This window comes from Carlito syrichta, unplaced genomic scaffold (genome assembly GCF_000164805.1).
Source record: "Carlito syrichta isolate Samal-C Ts95f unplaced genomic scaffold, Tarsius_syrichta-2.0.1 Scaffold311939, whole genome shotgun sequence".
NCBI lineage: Eukaryota > Metazoa > Chordata > Mammalia > Primates > Tarsiidae > Carlito > Carlito syrichta.
Genome location: NW_007256035.1, coordinates 187448 through 210694, shown reverse-complemented (window position 1 = coordinate 210694; position 23247 = coordinate 187448). Strand labels below are relative to the sequence as shown.

The 23247-nt window shown below is 34.9% G+C and overlaps 1 protein-coding gene across 6 annotated transcripts in view; it reads right to left on the bottom strand.

Moving 5' to 3' along the window:
* The window catches only part of CDC42BPA (CDC42 binding protein kinase alpha), a 338092-nt gene that overhangs the window by 187942 nt on the left and 126903 nt on the right, over nucleotides 1-23247 (bottom strand). For all 6 annotated transcript variants that reach the window (XM_021718207.1, XM_008069336.2, XM_008069337.2 and 3 more), the window contains exon 5: nucleotides 18854-19002. In XM_021718207.1, coding sequence (XP_021573882.1) covers nucleotides 18854-19002 — 149 coding nt within the window. The remainder of the gene's footprint in view (nucleotides 1-18853; nucleotides 19003-23247) is intronic.

The following is a 23247-nucleotide window of genomic DNA, read 5'->3' as shown; positions in this document are numbered from 1 at the left end:
GCATAGGGAATAGTCAACGACAATCACTAATTTAAGGCACATACAATTATCTTTCCTACCAACTTCATGACAGTATTGCCCATTTGGTTTATTTTCATCATTTATTTCAGTTAGGGGAGCGGACTTATATAACAATGCTTTTATTTTCCAATTTTCCCACTCTTCTCCTTTTTATGTAACCATATAGGAAAAAACAGCAGACTGTATAATAATATTACAACTAAATTGCTTATTAAATCATCTTTTAATGTTGCCAAAAATATGACATCAGTAATAAAGAAAATTCACATTGGCAAAATTCTGTCAGTCAGAAATTAGAATTCTTATGGGAACATTAATTTGGGGCTCACCTTACAACTGAGAAAACAGTTATTCATAAAATCTTGTCAGTAAAATTTTCTCAAACTTATTATTTTCTGTTGTATAATGAAAATATTAGAAGAATTCTTATGAATAAAAACCAATGACTAAACAATTCCAGGTACTGTAAAACAATGGGGGTTATACAAATCCTAATCTTTCTACACATGCTTTGAAAAAAAATCCACAATCAACAAGGAGAACAAGTAAAAACAACCCATGAACCACACTAACAATGTAATTCAAAGAAAGACTACTATGGAATTCAAATTTTGTATAATTATGAAAATAAACATTCAAATCCAACTCAAGAGTACACGTGGGATGCAAGATATGGGAAAGAGACTACGGAAAAAAGGAGAGAAGAACAGGAAGCTGAGGGGCAAAAAATGCAAATTAAGCCACTATCTACTGTCAAGGAAAGAAAAAGTACTATCATGAGTAGGACAGATGTAACAACTGAGAGAAACAAGGTAAAGGGTACCTGGAACCTTTCTGTACTAACTTTGCGATTTCCTGTGAATCTACAATTATGTCAAAATAAAGTTCTCTTAAGCCAAAAAAAAAAAAAAAAAAGAGCCAATTTATAGAATTTTTTCTTGTTCCTCATTATCATGTTATATATTAAAATAATGTCCTTATGCTTATTGTCTTAAACAAATATTTGTGTTTATATAAGCAATATATCACTAAAAGAAAAACATCCTAAAACTGTAGAATAGTAAATAGTATCTGATCTGAGAAACAATCATTGGGAGATTCAGCTAAAGCCTTCTTAGGATCTAATAAAATGACTAGCATCAAGCAATTTCTATGCTAAGTAGTTCTGCACAAGTTGATCATATGGCACAAACAGTGGTAGATAACAGGAGGAAACAAGTAATTAGCACAAAAAATATGAAAGGTATATAATGGCTTTATAGGATGGATTAGCAATTTCCTTAAATTATTCCTACCCCGCACTGGCTCCTCCAAAGGACAGATATATTCACTCTGATACTATTGCTATCTCTGTCGTAAGAAGATGCCAAAATATGATAATTTTGCTGTAAGAGGTCCTAGGCTAAAGACCAAAGAGAGATCTACTCTTTATCCTCAGCTACAGGGAGGTGATCTCTAGGTTCCTGGAAAAGCATGACTGACAAGAATATCTTTGTTTGGCTACTAGACAATCTAACTGTAAGAAGGAACAAAGAGAACAAAGAAAGAAGTGTAAGGGGAAAAAGCAGGAATAGCTCTAACCTTGAGGCAGGCATTACTCCTTTCCTGAAAACTTTCTCTACAGACATTACGCAATTAATTGTACCCTTATCCGCTGCACCTGCATAACAAGCTACATCTGCTTCTGTAAACTTGCTTGCCCACACCTCCAGAATGTTGTGGTAAGTGCCTTGGGAAGTCCCAAGTTCTATCTTTAGCCCGCCAGGATGTAAATCTAAATACAAAAGACAGCCCTGTGTTGCAGGTTCAAACCCTTGCTCAGAACTAGTTCCCTGCAAGCAGCTGCTGGCCAGCAAGAGCCTTGACTAATAAACCTCTCCTTTGTTAATTTGAGTCACTGGCCTGTCATTTAATCGCTCGGACCCTACTTCACTAACAATGTAATTTATTTGGGCATGTAGTATAATTGTTGCCTCTGGAAAAGATTGGAGACTAAAGGCGTCAGCCCAATTTTGGGGAAGAGCTGTAGACTAAAGACAGTCACACAGAGAGTAACTATTGGGGTCCCCAAAATTCTGGAAATCAAAGGCTTGGAAGGAATTCCCTGGTTGGAAATACTCCATGAGCACTATCATAACATGGATGCTGGGCTGGTCAACTCCATTAAGACAGAATGATGAAAGCTCCACGTTTGGTAATTCTGAACTCTATCCTATGCACTTCTTCCTTTGACTGATTTAAATCTGTATCCTTCCCGTGAGATAAACTATAACTGCCAAGTAGAACAGCTTTCAGTGAGTCCTGTGAGTCTTGCAAATTATCTAAACTGAAGACAGTTTGGGGAATTGCTGGAGACCAGCTCCAGCCGGGTTCAGGGTACCCCAAAGGTGGAGACGGCATCGGTGATTGGGGGGAAGAAAAGAGAGAGAGAGAGAGAGAGAGAGTAAGAAAGAGACTGGACTCCAGTCTAGTGCAGAAACAATGTGTGTCATTGAGAATTACAATGGGTCTTTTATACACAAAGTCAGATGTGGGAGGGGTGTCCCCCACCCACCAGAAACCTTAATCCATGAAAACTTAATCAATGATTGCCTTTAAACCCTTTTCATATGATAATCTTAAAATCCCATAACAAAGCATAACCTAATCTGTGACTGACATATTCTATAAACCTTTTTCATCCTAAACTGATTGATTTATGCCAAGTTAAACAATTCTATAGAAGCTTAAGTATTTACTTTACAAACAAAAGTGGCCCATTCCAGAATTTTTGGAATGTGGCCCAGTCCAAAGTTCACAGTGGGCTACCTGCAAGTAACCCAGCCGCATTCTTTCAACAAAATGGCTGTCTTCTAAAACTATATTCTACGATTTACACCTTCAATAAATCCTAAGATCATGACCCAGAAGCCTGTGACCAATGCTAAGGCTCTTAGATGTGACACGAGTTTGAATTATAAGTTGTGTGAAAGCCAAAACTGCAGTTTGCGAAAGAATGGGAGCAATGAGTTTCTAAAGTTAGCTTGTGTTCGTCCCAGTCTCAGAGTTTTTATGTTTTGAGCTCACAGGAGCTTAATCTGGTTAGTGCTGAGTAGAAAGGGGGAGGAAATGGGGTCAAATAGCTCCCGAACGCATCCTAGTGGTCTCAGGGTCAACGGCCCTTCCTGATCCCTAACGCTCAGTGGGTCTCCATGGCTGGCTCCCAACAGGGAATACCTAAACTTGTAATTGGTGTAAGAATTAAGGCTGATCTATTGGGAATGTTCCCTCTAACTTCGTAGTTGACCCAAATTCCTAACAATCACTGAAATAGCAAATGAACTGCAATATAATGACAATCTTTATATAAAATGATTCCTATAATTGTGCACATCCTGAGTTTACCTATAGCTCTAATGTAACAGTTTTTAATGACAGACAGTCCCCAAATTATAATGATTCAACTTATAATTTTTCAACTTTACAATGAGTATATTGAGACATTAACCCATTGTAAGTCAAGGAGCATCATTGTAACATTACCTATTCCTTAGTAATTACAGGATATAAAAATAGCTCCTCCATTAGCATTATGAAAATTCTGAAATGTGATTCAGGCCTGTGAGGGACTGAAGGGAGTTTTGAGTAAGGCTTAGGCCTCAAATTACTTCTAGCTCATTGTAAAAGTAATGAATTTACACATTCCAAGAGAATAACTGCCAAGTCATACCCATAAATCTAAGCTAAAGAGATAAAACCAGTCTGAAGCCCAAGTGAAGGCCCAGTACATACTATTCTTCATGAAATTCTTATGAAAAATTCTGTAGAAATGAATTACGTGGTATTTCCCTCAACAATTTCTATTAAAACAGAATTGATAAATTTCCTATAATGTACCAGTACACTTTACCCTAGAGTTAACCATTATATAAAACAAAACACTATTAACATTAAGGAGATGAAGTTAATACAAATTACAATTTAAAAACCTTGAACATGAAACAAATTACGTGAGATTAAAAAGAGTTATGAAGAAATTTATAAATTGGTTAACTTTTTGTTAATCTATTTTGTTTGGAGGAAACTAGTGATCTCCCACAAAAATAAAGAACCGAGTACCACATGTTCTCACTCATAAGTGGACCTTGAACAATAATCATAACGCAATAAGAAAGGGATTGGCAATAGTGGGAAACTGGTGGGGGGTGTACACCTTATCAACAAGGATACCTGCATAAAACATTTGTATGCCTAACCCTGAATTGTACCCTACATCTTTAAAATTAAAAACTTAAATAAATGCACATTCTATCCTAAGAATATATTCAAGCCAGTATTTAACATTTGAAACAAAGATAGGAAAGCATATATATTCTATTAAGTTTCACTAAACTTATCAATTTGCCTTCAGAAAGAGATTATATCCAACAAAAAAAGCTAGTGTGCTTTAGCCATTATGAACTTAGGGTCAAAACTACAGTGTTTTAAAAATAGCATTACAAATGCATTATTACAAGCAAATCTGACAAGTTTCAATTTGTTTTTATAATTACCCCTATTAAATGTGAAAATTTCCCAATCTTTGGCCAATGGTAGCCTTTCCAAATTGGTTCCTGGATCCATAAGATGTGAACCTTAAAGTCTTTGAAAACTTGTTTACAATTTGGCATGACAAGAGTACTAGGCTCCTCTTGTGCACTTCCAACCTAGGTGTAGCAATAGTTGTTTCTCTGAGAAGGCTGTTTTCCCCCAGTGGGAAATAATATTTGAGAATCACAGTCAATAGAGATGTTCATTGCTACTGAGTTGGTCATTTTTTCTTTTCTTTTCTTTTCTTTTTTTTTTTGAGTTGGATTCTCACTCTGTCGCCCAGACTAGAATGCAGTGGCCGCTCCTGGCCACTGCAGCCTCGACCTGCTGGGCTCCGGTGATCCTTCTGCCTCAGCCTTCCAAGTAGCCGGAATTACAGGCGTGCGCTACCACACCCAGCTGATTTTTTGATTTATTGTAGAGATGAGGTCTCACTGCCCAGGCAGGTAGTCATTTTTTCTAATCCTTTTCACTGGACAGCTATATTTACATATAAGAGTGTGTGTGTGTGTGTGTGTGTGTGTGTGTGTGTGTGTGTGTAAAGATAAAATGCCTCTTATGTTCCTAATGATATTTCTGATTCCAGTTCAAGACTATGGGATTTTTTAGTTATCCTTTTTTATACTATATCAGCATCTCCTTTCTTCTACATCAAAAATCCTGACTCTTAAGAATACAAGAGATGACAGAATTAGAATACTCCATAATGACTGATATGTTTCATTTCACATTATAAACATAATAATCTCAAAATAACAGTAATTATACTATTGCCACCAACTTGATTGCTGAAAATAGTTCAAAATTTTTGCATAAATTCTCTCAATTACCATCAACTACTTTTACAATCATACTATATGCTCATGGCAGAGTATACAGTCATTAATACGACTCTCTCCTTTTAACCTTTTTATTGCTTTAGTTCTAAAACTATTTAATGAGCAACACCAGTTCTTATATTGATACCTCTAGTCATTTTGATTGTTTGAAGCTCACTGTCTAATAGATTAGTATATTCCTCAGAAGAATTCATAGGAACATCCTCCAGGTTCTTGTAATTTGATAGTATTTGTATGTGCCCTTTATATGTCAAAGCTAATTTTGTTCATATTTTTTTGTCATTCTCTTGTGGGTTTTTGTTTGCTTGTTTGTTTTAAATATGTGGGGTACAATTCAGGATTAGATATACAAGTGGTCATTGTACAGGTAGTGTATGGGCCTCTCTTTGGTCTCTACTTTGACTGGTTTGAGATCAGGTACCCTTAATGATGTTGTGTCCCCACCCCCACCCAGCAGTATCCTACTACTGCCAATCCCTTTCTTAAAGTATATGTTCAGGGTCCACTTATGAGTGAGAGCATATGGTACTCTGTTCTTTGTTTCTATGATAGATCACTGAGTAATACAGACTCTAAATCCATCCAAGTTGCTGCAAAGTCCATATGTTTGTCCTTTTTTATGGCTGTATAATATTCCATTGTATATATGTACCACACTTTTTGTATCCAGTCCAGTTGCTTCCATGTTTTTGCTATTGTGAATAGTGCTACAATAAACATGTGTGCGCAAATATCTTTTTTGTAGAATGATTTGTGTTCCTCCGGGTATATTCCCAGAGGGAGGATTGCTAGGAGTTTTGTTCATATTTTATGTTCTGTGGTATTATAAATACTTAATGCATATCTTTATCATAAAGGTTTGTCACTGAAAAGTCTAACAATAAATTAGTTTTCTTTCCCTTATAAGCCACTTGCTCCTTATGTTCCCACAGTTTTCCCTTTTTCTTTTACTTTAAAGGTCAATAATTACTCTAGAATGTGTTTATGCCCCACCTCTCTCCATTATGTTACAGCTTTCATACACAGTACATATCCATTCAGTGAATATAACATCAAAACAATTTTCGCTTTAAGCAGTCATGTAAAGATTTAAGAGAAAAAAATATAATGTTTTATGTGTACTGAGATTTTTACCAATTATTATTCTCCATCTTCTTTCTTGAATATCCAACTTTCCTTCTGTTCTCATTGCTCTATATTCTGAAGTATGTTGTTGAGCATTTCTCTTAAGGGTGGCCAGAAGCTATTAATCCCTTTGAGTTTCTTCTATGTAAAAATGCGGCTCCCCCACTTTATTACTAAAGTAAATTGTCATTGGATATAGAATACTGGGTTGATAGTTTTCTTCTTTCAGTTCTCTAAAGATACAATTCGATTGTTTTTTAGTCCCCTTGGTTTTGATGAGAAAACTGAGATCATTCACACTGTTTTTCCCTTGTATGTAATATGTTATTTTCCTCTGCTGCTTTCAAGACTCTTTATTCACTGTATTTCAAGCTTTGATTAAGATATGCTAGGTGGTTTGCAAGAATTTAAATTGTTTTGAGTTTGCTGCAATTTTTTTTCCCATAAGGCAAAACTGGAAAACCTGCTAGACAAATTCTAAAGGAATTTGTCTACGTAACTATGTAACTTTTTAGTTCTATAAATGAATGCCCTTCTCCAAACATGGCAAGTTCGGAGCTACTGTTTTATTTTGTCCTATTGTCACTCGTCTCTTTTCCTGGCATGCATGCTAGACTTTTTCGTTTCTGAGAACTTGCTCATTTTTTCCCCCAACTTTTTGTCTCTGCTCTTCATGGGATAATTTCCACTGACCTATATTCATTTAGTGAATTTTTATTTGCAGTACTGTAATTTTTGGTTCTAAAATTTCTATTTGTTTTATCATTTCTATTTTACTGCTAAGATTTGCTATCATTTCATTCATTTCAAATGTGTTTTTCTTGCTCAGTGGAGCATATACTCCATAAACTAAGTACTTTAAAACTCTGTCCAGTAATTCTTAAACTTGGGACACCTTGGGTTGCCATAAGTTGACTATTTTTTCCTCTGACATTGAATCATAATTTCCTGATAGATTGAATAATTTGGGGTTGTACTGTGTACATTGTGAATGTTATGGCATGTACACTTTGGGTTCTGTCACAAAACTGAAAAATGTAGGGTTTTTTTTAACCAGATAGTTAACCTGATTGAGATAGTAAGTTCTGATATATCCTACAACATGATTAAAACTTGAAGAGATTATGCTAAGCGAAAGAAGCCATTCACAAAACCACATTATATGATTTCATTTATAGACAATGTCCAGAATAAGCAAATCTATAGAGACAGAAAGTAGACTAAGGATTCCTTAAAACTAGGAGAATAGGGAGAAGGGAATGTAAAAATATGGTGTTTCTTTCTGAAGTTATGAAAATATTCTAAAATGAATTGTGGTATGGTTGCACATATCTGTGAATATACAAAAAAACCACCGTATCGTTTAAATGAAAGAATTGCATGGGATGCAAGTTAGATCTCAGAAAGCTTTTTTAAATGTATTTACAATTTAATCTAACAATAATTATTAGTGAAGTTCCACTGAATACCACTGACAAGTTGTGCACAAAGGTAAAGATTTTTTCCTTCTAGAGGAGAAAAGATTTAGGGGGAAAATCTTATGAAGCAGTAATGTGCAAATGACCACTACTAATTATGAATAGAGCTAATAAAGAAAAGTTAACAATTTTTAGTTCATTTTTTAAAACTGTCTTTGATGTGTTTAAAATGAAGGAGTTCTTCGCTTTTTTAAGGAAGTATTTAAATAGTCTACCATTATTTGACTATATGAATATGTTCTCACTAAGAAACTTTTGAAAAATGAAAAATTCCTTTTATGAAGTGTCAGACGATTTAACATAAAGAAACTAGTATCTCTGCAGATTATATACACACATCTAATTCTCTCTAATCTACAACCTTAAACCATTATATACCTTACAATAATACAGTTCTCTCTAACAAACTAATCCTGCAAACCAACAATGACCTTTTTCAATCCAAGTTGTTTCTTTTTTTTTTTTGAGTTGGAGTCTCACTCTGTCGCCCAGACTGGAGTGCAGTGGCCGCTCCCAGCCACCGCAGCCTCGACCTGCTGGGCTCTGGCAATCCTTCTGCCTCAGTCTTCCAAGTAGCTGGAACTACAGGCGCGCGCTACCACGCCCAGCTAATTTTTTGATTTATTGTAGAGTAAGTTGTTTCTAATAAGGTTTCTAATAGTTTGAAGGCAAAATGGGCAACACTAAATGATAGTCTAGAAAACTGCATTACAAACAGAAATCAAGGTTAAGGAATTAGTCACTGAAGAACACACAGAATCAGCTGGTGACATTTTGATACCAGAATCAACATTCTGATTATCTATGTCAATCAACATTCTGATTATCTATGTGGTGTTGAAAAACACCACAAAAGTCCTCATCTTTCCATTTTTGTCACCTAAAACTAAAGTACATGATAACCAAACACAACATTCTAATTGGATCAAATTTATTTTTTCTTTGTTGTTCTGGTAGAATTCTGTATCTTTCGTAGCATTTCTGAAGTTGTAGCTCACAACTGAACACTATGTCTAGTGCTGAGTTTCGATAAACATGGTTAGAAATAACTTAGGGCCTTTTTCAACCTACAATTAGGACTTACTTTAAAATAAGCCAACATTTAGCACAAACTTTAATCAACTTAAGTCAGACATACCACATGGGGCTATGTAGTCATTAGAAATAACCTCTACTCCCAAATTTTGTATTTGATTAAATAAATGATTAAAGATAAAGCACACAGCCTTAAAATGCAAACTGCCTAGTTAGCAAATCAAAAAGAGAAATGCTGGAATTCAAACTTTAAGTTGAAAATTAAAGTGTATCTATGCACTGTATATCTGAAATCTGAGTTGACAGATAATTGAAAAGAAGATTTTTAAGATTGCCAAAATTGTACTTCAATTAATGCAGGGGAGGAAACGAACCATTTTGTTAAATGCACAGAAAAAGATGGACATTCCTTCAGAGCATTAATAATTCTTTATACTGTAATTTTCTGTGTATCAAGTGATATCTTTAACATTCAAATAATGATACAATATTATTTCTGAACCTTAATGGTCATTCTCTGTATATCCTGTTTACTTTGGCCTGCCTTACTTAACCAAGCTATTTCAATCTTTTGAAACATCTTCCTATATCCACATGACTTTTTTCCAAGAGGTCTTTCTGATTCACTAACTCATCTACTGTTCTCTTTGATTTTACATGGAGACTTAAAAATAGTTTTTATAGTTTTTAAAAACCTGTTTGCCAATTTAATTTCCATTATTACAGATAATCTTCAAGTAACTCCTCAAAAGAGAGAATATTTTCTCCACAACTGTGGTATCTCTCACCCAAGAAAGCAGCTAGAATATCAAGAACAGTATAGACTAAGAAACATCTTCATGAAGAATGAGTAAATTTTAAAAATTAAAAACGAGATGAACCTTTGTCCAACTTGGGGCACAACTGTGAAGCAAAAGTATTTCTCTTTTAAAATCTTCATTTTTTAAAAATAGAGATGAAGTCTCCTTATGTTGCCTAGAGTGGTCTTGAACTCCTGGACTCTAGCAATACACTCCCCTCAGCCTCCCAAAGTGCTGGGATTACAGGTGTGAGCCACTGTGCCAGGCCACAGAAGTATTTTCTCAAACTTTAATCCCTTCCCAAAAGACAGCAGCTGAAGATAAAGAGCATATTACTTACATAAAACCCAGCAATACCCTATAGTCTCCCCACTCCAATCTCCAACACCCAGAACACTAGTATCCACAGGAAAAATAGATAACAAATGTTAGCTTTAAATGCATCAGGTAAGACAGAAATGTAATTAAAGGGGGAAAAGTATTACTTTTATTTTCTGTAAGACACCAAGCTATGCTCTCATGATTTTCCCCCTAACCTCCAGTTGTTTCTTAGTTTCCTTTGTTGGCTACTCCTATCCTACCCAGTCTCTAAATACTGGAGTTCTCAGGGCTCAGTCCTGGACCCACTTCATTACCAGCTATGCCTCACTAAGGAGATTCAGCATTCCTACGATTTGCATATTATCTACATGCTAATGATACCCAAGTAATTGAATTACAGATTCCATCCTTACAGCTGGTTAAAAAAAAAAAAAAGAAAAATGAAAAAAGTCATTTCCTGGCAGGCCAAAGAGCCTAAGCAAATTAAACTATCTTGAGGAATTCACCAAATTTATATGCTTTGCAGGTGAAATATAAGACAATTTCTTGGCTTGACTTCCAGACTTCAAAAGATGAAGTAATAGAGGTGCTTCTTTTTCTTAATAACTTTTTATTTTGAAATGATTATAGGAAACTGAAAAATAGCACAATGAATCCCTTTCACCTTTCACCAGCTTCCCTCATTGATAACACATGGTAAAATGTAGTACAATATCAAACCAAAAAGTTGGCACTGGCACATTACTGTTAAACTATGGACTTTATTCAGTTTTCAACCCTTTTAAAACCTGTGTGTATGCAATTCATTCCATGATTCATGTAATTTTATTCCATACATTCATGTAACTACCATCACTATCACGATATACAACTATTCCAAGACCACAAAAGAACTCCCTCACACTGCCTCTTTGGATTTCTATTCACTTCCTCATATACTTTTCCCTGGAAACCATTAATTTGTTCTTTATCTTTGTAGTTTTGTCATTTCAAGAATGCTATATAAATGGAATCACACAATATGTAACATTTTGAGATTTAAGTCTTTTCACAAAGTATAATGTCTTTGAACCCCTCCAGTTCGTTGTATACATCACTAGTTCATTCCTTTTAACTACTCAGTAGCATTCTACTGTATGGCTATAACAGTTCTTTTAACTATTCACCCACTGAAGGACATCTGGAGTGTTTCCAGAATTTTGCTATTACCAAAAAAGCTGCTATAAACATTCATGCAGAGATTTTTCTGTGAATATAAGTTTTAACTTGCCTAGAATAAACACCCAAGAATATAATTGCTGGGTCAAATGAGAGGTACACGTTTAATTTTGTAAAAAACTGTCTAATTGTTTTCCCAAATAGTGTGCCATTTTATATTTCTACCAGCATTTAGTATTTTCACTTTTTTCGGGGGGGGGTCCATTTTATCAGAGATTAACCTACAAGGAGGAAAGGTAATACTCAACTCTGGCCCCATATAGCTCTCCTGTCCTAACTAAGCAAGGAGCAGGAGAAGGAGGATACTGAGAAGCCCTGGTGCAGTGGCACAGTCTCAGTAAAAGACTGAGACCTAATTTTAGGACAACAGAACATTTTCCCCAATCCCCAACAATGCACGCACGCGTGCATAAACACACACACACACACAGTCCTGACCACTACATCACCAATGGCCTACTTACTGCAATTCTTTTTACCCAGTACAGTGAGAAAAGAAAAACAGTTATCTTCGTGTTCCTGGAATCTGTGATACAAAGAACTATATATAGCCAATCAATAGCTTATGCTATTTTAATATAAATTCTTGACAACAACTTGGAAAAATATTTATCTTCGTGTTCCTGGAATCTGTGATACAAAGAACTATGTATAGCCAATCAATAGCGTATGCTATTTTAATATAAATTCTTGACAACAACTTGGAAACTGACTCCTCTTTTTTCCTTAAAAACCCACTTGTAACTTCTGTTAATCAGAGTGTATATTCAGGGAAGCTTGAATCTGTACGCCCTGGTAGCATCCTCAAGCTCTGGGCTAGAATAAACTCTAGTCTTAATCATATTCCCTGAATCTTGTTATTTAAGGCTAACAACATCAAGTATACCTTTCAACAAGAAATTACAGGACATAATAAAAGGCAAGAGACAAAGAGACTGAACAAACATCAGAACTAGAGTCAGACATAGCAGAAATGCTGCAATTATCAGACCAGGAGTTTTTAAAGTAGTAATATGTTAAGTGATTTAATGGAAGAAGTAGGCAACATGCAAGAACAGATGACTAATGTAAGCAGACAAATTTTAAGAATCAGAAATTCTAGGGATCAAAAACACTGTAACAGAAGTAAAGAATGCATTTGATGGGCTCATTAGTAAACTAGATACCACTGAAGAGAAGACTCTCTGAGCTTGAGAATATGACGATAGAAACTTCAAAAATGGAAAAGCAAAGAGAAGACGAATTTCCCAAAGAGAAGACGAATTTCCCAAAGAGAAGAAGAATTTCCCAAAATAAACGTGAGACACCAGCTGGACTCGGTGGATTGCCTGAGCCCGCAGGTTCGAGACCCGCCTGGGCAACCTGGCGAGACCTCATCTCTACGATAAATCAAAAACTAGCCGGACATGGTAGCACGCGCCTGTAGTTCCAGCTACTGGGAATGCTGAGGCGGAAGGATCGCTGGAGCCCAGCAGGTCGAGGCTGCGGTGGCCAGGAGCGGCCAATGCACTCCAGTCTGGGCGACAGAGTGAGACTCCAACTCAAAAAAAAAAAAGGTCAGACACCTAACAACAAAGACAAGAAACTCAAAAAATGTCAAGCAAGATGCAGTAAGTCACCTTCAAGTTGCAAAATTTCAAAGATGCAAACATGCATTTTTCAAGAGGGTAGATAGACTTGAATCCACCAAGGAACCACAAGCTGTGCTATCAATGTCAGGCATGAGTGAATCTGTAGCTTGTCCTCTGTCTCCTATTGCTGACAATCCTTCAGCTTACCATCTCCTACTTCCTCTCCCTCCTCCAGTCAGTAACTCTTCTTGCCTGTTCACTCAATGCCAGTCCCTGTATGGGGCTGTTGTACTGTACTGTACTACTGTACTTTTCAAGGTACTGTATTATAAGACTAAAAATGGTTTATTTTTGTTTGTTTTATGTATTATTTGTGTGAAAAGTATTATAAACCTATTACAGTACAGTACTATAAAGCTGACTGTGTTGCTGGGTACCTAGACTAACTTTACTGAACTTAAAGAACAAATTGGACTTATGAATGCACTCTCAAAACAGAACTTGTTTGTACTTAGGAGACTTACTGTACATACCAGAAAAACTACATTTAGGCATATTATTTTCAAACTACAGAGAATCAAAAATAATGAAAAAATTCTGAAAGAAGCCAGAGGGGGGAAAAAACACCTTACCTATAGAGGAACAAAGATAAAAATATATGACTTATTTTCAGAAACTATGAAATCAAGAAGAGAGTTGAGTGAAATATTCAAGTAATAAGAGAAAGAAACCCCACCAACCTATAATTTTGTGCCCTGGAAAGTTATTATTCAAAAGTGAAGGAGAAATATTTTCTCAGATTAAAAAAAAAGAGAGAAAGAGAGAGAAAATGTGTTGCCAGTAGAACGATATTACAGGAAAAGTGAAAAGAAACTCTTCAAAGAGAAGAAAAATTATCTAAGTCAGAAATGTGGAACTACATGAAGGAATAGTATCAAAGAAATAATAAGTGAAGGTAAACCATAACTTCCTATTCTTAACTGATCTAACGAATAACAATTTGCTTTAAAAAATGCCAAGAATGCATTCTAATATGAATTCTCATATATGCATGAGATTAATAAGAACAATGATACAGGGGACAGGAAGGAAGAATTAGGATGACTCTTATAAAGTACTTGCACTGACTACGCAGTAGCAGAGTATTAATAGAAAGTAGACTTGGATTAGTTGTAAATATATATTACAAATGGTAGGACATCCACTAAAAAAGGTTAAAAAAAGAAAGTATAATTGATATGCTAAAAAAAGAGAGAAAACAATCATATAAAATGCAGCTTTATTCATAACAGCTAAAACTTGGAAGCAACCCAGATACCCTTAACTACATAAATGGATAAATAAACTGCAGTATATCTAGATTTACGTAGAAGTGTTAGTCACCGAAAAGAAATGAGCTATCAGACCATAAAAAGACATGGAAGGAACCTTAAACATTTATTTCTAAGTGAGAGAAGTCAATCTTAAAAGTCTACATACTGTATGATTCTAAGTATGAAACAGTCTGAAAAAGGCAACTTATGAGGCAGGAAAAAGATTGGTCATGTCTAGGGCTTGGGGGGAGGGAGAAATGAACAAGCAGAACACTGATTTTTAGAGGAATAAAATTATTCTACACGACACTAGTTATATATCACTCCTCTTTTGTCAAAGCCCATAGAATGTACAACACCAAGCGTGAACCCTAATATAAACTATTGACTTGGATGTTAATGATATGTCAATACAGGTTCATCAACTGTAACAAATGTATCACTCTGGCGAGAGATGCCTGTAGTCGGGGAGGCTGTGTGTGTGTAGAGATGGGAATATGCAAATTCTGTACTTTCTACTTTATTTTTCTGCGATCTTAAAATCTCTTTAAAAAATAAAGTTTATTAACATAAAAAGTATATATGAGTGAGTATTCACTTAGAAATCATGCTGTCATTCTTGTCCCTGTCCAGCCCATTTTCCATATACCCTGGTCTCTTTAGGCCACCATTTTTATTAGTTCCTATGTATTCCTGAAAGTTTTCTTTTACGAAGTGTAAGCAAATTTAGAAATACACACTTATATTCCTACATTCGTAACACAGAATTAAGTAACTTCTAGCATGCACACACACACAAAAGCTTATGGGAAATATTGCCCAAAGAAAGAAACGAAGCAAAGATCAGAAATGATAATTAAAGAAGATTAACAAATATTTTCAATAAACCTAAACAGATAAATATATTAAAACTTATACAACTGAAGGATGAAACTATTTTATTTACACTTTTAATGCCTCAAGTTTCTAATTCAAAAGTGGCTTCCCTAATTTAAATGACATTGTTTTCATATTTTCAAAGCACTTGCATATACACATTTTATCTAATCTTCCCAATATCTTGGCAAACCAAGCAGAGTAAAATTATAATCCTCCTTTTACAGATGAAGAACCTGATAGGTGGTAGAACTACATCTTCTGATTACTAGTCCAATGCTTTTTCACTCTACAATGTCATTTAAAAACATTTTACTTTACTGGGTCAGTTTGTAAACCAAATTCACAACTATTCAAATCAATCTCTTTTATTCATATGTCCATATCACCATTCATATATTTCATCTTATACTCAACATTTCCCTTGAAAATATTTAATAAAATGCTTTACACCGTTTAGTAAAAATATATTCCTTGAAACTCAAAGTAAGTTACAAATGTTATTTACTAAAATATGTCAATACACTGAAGCTTGGAAGCCCTGCACATATGACATGATTATTCCTATCATTGGCTACTTTCCATTACTCATTTAGCTCTTGATAAATATTTCAGCAAAATATTCATGTGAAAGTTTCTGTGCTGGTAGAAGACCAATAATTTATTTTCACAAGTTTAGAAATAAGTTTGTTTTTCCTTTTTTATACACATTCTGTCTCACCATTCCCTTTTTGTACTGTCTAATTCCCTATATCTCAATTATAAAGCATTATGAAATAATTGGACACATTTCACAAAACTCTATAGCATGTAGTCTACCACAAAATAACACACCACTTGAAACACTTCATTGCCTAAAATTAATAGCTTATTAGATACCAAGACATAGTATAAAATCTACAGCACGGCATTCAAGAGTTCCACAATAATCTGTCTTTACAAATTAATCTGCTAGCCTCAACACGAACTCTTCTCTAGCCAAGCTTTAAATTTTCCTAAACTGCCATTTACTTGCCTATGTGTTTTTCTCCTACCATTCGTCTTGAGAATGCTTTCCTCTCCGCCTACATATAGCCTTCTCAACCTTCAAAGCCCCACCATTAAAGGCTTCTCTTAGGAAAAACACGAAGTTATGCAAAGAGCACACATTCTACAGTCAGTTTGACTTAGATTTTAATCTAGGATATGCAACTTACTGACTCATGTCTGTGAAGATGGATTTCTTCACCTATAAAATGAAGCAATATTCATTCTAGATGACATCTAAATCATATTGTAAGAATACAAGTGAAGTTCACAGCACAAAATAAGAGTTAAATAACCATTTAAATGGATCAATAGAACTAAAGTTATTACTAATTTCTCTAAACTCAATGAGCTGTGTAACTCATTTAGTTATCCACAGCCTGGATTAAATCCATCTTTTATAATCTGGCCTCTAATTATTATTTAACTTATGTTATTCTAATTTTTATTTCTAACTTGTGTTTTGTGTCCTCAAACAGACTGCAAACTTCTTCCAAATCTGGACTATATGCTATACTTAAATACTTACAATTCCACTTAGGTTAGCACAGTGCTATATATGAAAGAGAACTTAATAAATATTTCCCCAGTAAAGCATTTGCTGAAAATAGTCTATCCAGAAAATAAGAATTACATTTTAAGCAGTGTATTAACACATTGGAGCATCCACTAAAGAGTAAAGGCAGAGGCAAGGAGGGATGAAGAAGAGGTGTAGAAGTGGGCAGAGGATGTATATATGTATGAAAAAGAGACGAAGAGAGTGTATGCAAATTCTGATAATAGAAAAACTACAGATATCTAACCTAAAGAAAACTTCAGAATGCAAGATAACTGGAAGATAAATAAGATTATTATACATGACACTGAAGACAAAACTAGTATATTACGAGAAAAAATTTAGCTTAACATAAAGTAAAATTCTATCATATTAGAGTTGCCCCAAAATAAATAGGATTTATTTTAAAGTACTTTGTAAAATCAGAGATACTTAAGCAGAGCTCAGAATTGAAATGGTTTTCAATCTATACGACAATATCAGAAAGACAGTTGTTACCTACAATGCCGTGTTGAAAAAAATTGTTAAAGACAGCAGATCCAGAGTAGGAAAGAGTGTTGTGATCAGTTAAGAATATCTATCAGAAGCCTGGCAGAATAGAGGATATCTCAAATAACTCAAATTTACTATCCTCAGTTCAGAGAAATAATTTTCAAAATTAAGTATTTCTTGTCAAGAATTCAGCTAGGAACTGGGTAAAGTTTCTTTAAATTCTACAAGCCTAAGACCCTATGTTTAGTAACTAACATCCTTTAAGAATTCAATGAAATGACTTTTTAAAATATTTTTAAATGATAGTGCTCAGCTAGGATTTTGGGTTACTGTCTGAACAACAAAAAAGTACATCGGTTTCTCAAAATATAATTCACTGTTAGACCACAATGCCATCTTAAAAACAGCACTGTGCTTTCCAATTTGCAAAGCATTTTCATGTTTTTATTTTCAATAAAATTTGTGACTATCAGATATCAAAATAGAAATGTACATGAATAGGCAAGAGCCAAACTGAGATCTAATACAATACTATTTTTTAATTAAAGTATTCTTCCTTTAATAATGTCCTAGAACTTTATTACTAATTAACTGAAACACCATAAGACAACCACATCTTAAACACTGAGCCATAAACATTCACTTCTTCTCAAGAGGTCACTCCACTACCCAGAACTTAAACAGTCACTGCTGTCTTTCAGCAGTAGTTCTTAATGTGTGGTCACTAGACCAGCAGCAGCAGTAGCATCACCACCTAGGAACATGTTAGAGATGTCAATTTCAGAGTCCCATCCAACCTACTGAAAAAGAAATAATAGAGCTGGCACAACAATCTGGATTTTAACAAGTCTTCCCCATGATTCTGTTGCATACTAAAGTTTAAAAATCACTCTTAGAAAACAGTTTAGTTTCTTTATGTGAGTATCCCTTTACCTACGTCTCCACAGCTTCTTTCTCACATTTTGGACGATCCAAAAATGCTTCTCATCTGAATGATTAATTCACCAGTAACTTTGTGCTGATTTCCTACTTTCTTTCCTTTTCAAATATGATGCTACCTTTTAAATCATCCAAAATATTTTTAATTATTTCATAAAATACACATTAATAATTTACAAAGAAGAAATGAACATCAAAATTATCACTTTCCTACAAAAACATTATTTTTTGATAATTTTACAATCCTTGAAAGTATTTTCTTGAGAAACATAAAATATATAAATCTCATTTAGCAAATGAATCTATGATTGGTGGCCTAAAATTCTGACTAATATCAATATATAAGATTCAACTATAAGGAAATCATACAATGCATACTCCTTTAGAACTGAAATTTAAATGAGAGTTTAGAAGTATTCTGTAGAAATGCTCAAGTGAGGAACTTTTAGATACTATCATGTACATGTATGTATAAGCAGGCACTTCAGTTCTGCAATGCTGACAAATAATGACAATAACAAAAGGCCAAACAATAAAGAACATCTCAAAATAAATTATTTTGGCTGATGAGAAATGTATCTAAGATCATGATTAATAAATTTTACAAAAACAGACCTCTATTTCTTTATATTATATGATAACTCACAGTCAGGTACAATGAAAGACTTTCTTACCTGTGAACATAATGTAATTGATGAACTGAGTCAATTGCTATCACCATTTCAGCCAAGTAAAATCGAGCCATATCTTCAGGCAATCTATCTTCAAATTTGCTGAGTAGAGTAAGCAAATCCCCACCAACATAATAATCCATAACCAGGTACTGTAAATGAAAAAATAAAAATGTACTCAATAAATAATAATGGTGAAAAATTAGTATGAAGTATTCCAAGGTTAAATATAGTTATTAACAAAAGGTTATGTAAGATGATCATCAGATGTCATTAAAAGCCCTCTAAATTTCACCAGGTGCAGTAATCCCTTGCAATCTCACGCTTGTAATCCCAGCACTTTGGGAGGCTGAGGTGAGAGGACTGCCTGAGCCCAAGGGTTTGAGACCAGCCTGCAACAAGGTGAGACCTCGTTTCTGCAATAAATAAATAAATAATTAGCAAGTGTGGTGGCATACGCCTGTAGCTCCAGCTACTTGGAAGGCTGAGATGGAAGGACTGCCTGAACCAGCAAGTCGAGGCTGCAGTGGCCATGAGTGTGCCAATGCATTAGCCTGGGTGGCTGAGACTCCAATTCAAAAGAAAAAAAAAAAAGACCTCTAAATTTCATACAGCAGTAAACTTTTTTAAAAACTAGGATGAGAACAACACAGAATTACCATTTTTTTGTTGTATTTTGCAAAGTAACAATATCATCACCTACAACAATATCAACATTTCAGAGAAGAATTAACGTTTTAATCCCCCAAAAAACAAACAAGAAAGAAAAAATTTTAAATACAGGATGGTCTTTACATTGAAAAAATTCCTCCTCATCTTCATCATCATTACATTTTCCTTATTTCACCTTGTACCAGTAAGAACTTTATTACAACCAGCACTGGTTTATGGATCAGCCCCTTGGAAACCACTGTTACACAGAACATAATAATTCTCACCATATACTTTTCTTTTCTCATTTCTCATAGTATACAAATATCAGAATGAACTTTTGTCAGGTGTATGTAAACATAAGCCAACTAATTTTAGATATGGACCCTTATGGGTATGTGTACACGTGTGTGCCAAAAAAGAAAACATAAGAAGTAGACACCAAACGGTTCACCAGAATTCTCTAGGTTGTTAGATTACAGATAATGTTACAGCTTTTTACATTCTACATTGCTTTATAACATGTATTACATATCCACGTGCATTTCTGTGTATAGTACAGAGTAGCGGAAGATGAAGGATAAAAGACAGGCTTTGTAGTCAAAGAATCTTATGATCAAACCCTGACTCCATTTGTAAGTGGATTTTCAAGAATTCATCTCTTCGATATTTGACTTTCTAATCTACCTAACTACAATAATGATACCTTCCTCGTAGTATGAAAGCTAATAACTATAAGATACTTAAATGTCAATAATAATGAATTGAATTAAGGTAACTTTATTACAGAATGGAGGTTTTACTTCAAAAATATCACTGAGTTGACATTAAGATTTCTTATAGACAGGGTCTGGTGTCTACAATACTAGTTAAATAACCTACTCTTCCCCTAATTCAACTGAAACATCCTCTCTGAAACATATTTTCTGATCCCAAATACACTCCTATCTGTTCCTGGGCACTCTATTCTGCTATGGTTGCCTATTTGTATATCATTATCACATTGTTCTCATCAATTTTAGAGTAAAACTTAATATCTAGTAGGACAAGTTTCTACTCATAAACTACTCTTAAAATATTAGCCAACAGACTTAAGTTGTCTTTAAACAAGTTTTAAAAAAAAAACCAGACTGACATACGATACTCATAAGATAGGCCAAGGTGATGATAATCCTAAAATAAAGAGCTCCTTTCAGTTGTTAAGAGGAGAGGAAGCAACCCAACAAAACTGGGCTAAGGATATAAACAGACAGTTCACATAAGAGAAAATACAATTAGCCAATTAATACATGTGTAACTTCAGTAATCATCAGGGAAATAAAAACCAATACAACAGTGAGATATCATTTTTCACCAGATTACAAAAGATAAGCACAGCTTTGGGGAGAGTGACATGAAATACTACTAGTTTTGGGAGGTGATATACTACAACCTTTTGGGAAAGTAATTTCATAGTACCTATTAAAATTTAAAATGTACATATCCCTTTATCAAACATTCCCACTCTTAAAAACCTAGTCAATTGCGACAAAAATTCCAATATGCAAGAAATACGAACAAGCATAATTATTGAATGGAACTATCAGCTACTGTAACAAATCAGAAACACTAGGAATGACAATCAAGAAGGAAACTGTGTCATCTTTGATTTCTTTGAGCAATGTTTTATAGTTCGCATTGTAAAGACCTCTCACTTCTCTGTATCTGACAAAGGCATAACATCCAGGATCTACAAGGAACTCCCATGAACCGAAATGAAAGAAAAACAAACAGCCCTATTAAAAAATGGGTAAAGGACATGAATAGACACTTCTCAAAAGAAGACATATGAGTAGCCTCAGATATATGAAAAAATGCTCAACCTCACTAATCATCAGAGAAATGTAAATCAAAACCACACTGAGATATCACCTAACTCCAGTAAGGATGGCCACCATTAATAAATAAAAAAACAACAGATGTTGGCATGGGTGCAGAGAAAAGGAGTCGCTTCTACACTGTTGGTAGGAGTGCAAAGTAGTCCAACTCCTATGGAAAATAGTGTGGTGATTACTAAAGGAACTAGTAATAGACCTTCCACATAATTCAGCAACCTCCTTTCTGGAAATATAACTATTTCCAGAGGAACATAAAGTATTCTACAAAAAAGACAAGTGCATACACATGTTTAGTACTGCACTATTCACAATAGCAAAAACATGAAACCAACTCTACTGCCCATCAAAAGTAGACTGGATAAAGAAAATGTAGGCTGGGCACAGTGGCTCAAGCATGTAATCCCAGCACTTTGGGAGGCCAAGGAAAGAGGATTGCCTGAGCTCACGGGTTCAAGACTAGCCTGAGCAACATGGTGAGACCTCGTCTCCACAACAAATCAAAAAATTAGCCAGGCATGGTAGTATATACCTGTAGTTCCAGCTATTTGGAAGGCTGAGTAGAAGGATCACCAGAGTCCAGCAGGTCGACACTGGGGTAGCTGTGAGCATGCCACTAGACTCAAGCCTGGGCAACAGAGTGAGACTCCAACTCAAAAAAAAAAAAAAGAAAAAAGAAAATGTGTGTGTGTGTGATGGAATATTACACAGACATAAAGAAGAACAAAACCATGGACTTCACAGCAAATTGGATGGAGTTGGAGACCATCATTCTAAGTAATATATCACAGAAACAAAGACCCAAATTCCACATATTCTCCCTCATAAGTGGGACCTGAACATTCATCGCAATAGCACAAGAGAGGGATCAGCAGTCACAGGACACTGCCAGGAGTGGGGGAGGAGTGTGTTTTGTAACAGCACAAAGAATATCTGGTCCTAAATCAGGAGAAGTAAAGACCCAGTTGGAGGCCCAAACTTCACCTGCACATACATTACTTATGTTCCTAGCCCTGACTTGTACCCCATATCTCTATAATAAAATTAAGTTATTTTTAAAAAAAGAAGAAAATCATTAATTAAATGATGGCATCGCCGGGCTCGGTGGCTCAGCCTGTAATCCCGCGCCTTTGGGAGGCTAAGGTGAGTGGATTGCCTGAGCCCACGGGTTCGAGACCCGCCTGGGCAGCGAGACCTTATCTCTACAATAAATCAAAAAATCAGCCAGGCATGGTAGCGCATGCCTGTAATTCTGGCTACTTGGAAGGCTGAGGCGGAAAGAACGCCGGAGCCCAGCAGGTCGAGGCTGCAGTGGCCGGAAGCAGCCACTGCACTCCAGTCTGGGCGACAGAGTGAGACTCCAACTCAAAAAAAAAAAAAAATAAAAATAAATGATGGCATCTTCAATGTATGAACTATTATACAGTTACCAAAAAATAAATAATTTTATTTAGGGGACAAAAGCAGATTGCAAAGTTACATATATTTTGTGATTTCATTTTCATAAAAAAAAAAAAAAATATATATATATATATGACAACCCTTTCAGGTCCCCTCCCACTGTGGGAGCTTTTCTGTTCTCTTAATAAACTCTGCTTTCAAAAAAATAAATAAATAAAATAAAATATAGATACAAACATAAACATACAAGTATACAAAACATACAAGTATACAAAACATACAAGTATACAAAGCAAAGGATTCAGCAAACTTAACATTAGTTATTTCAGGAGAGTAAAATGGAAAGATTAGGTAAGGACTACTAACTATATATATACATATATATATATATATATATATATAGATCCCTGCATGGTCCAGGGAAAATATGTACTCAAATTGACACTGACCAATGAAGTTCTGCACAAGTCC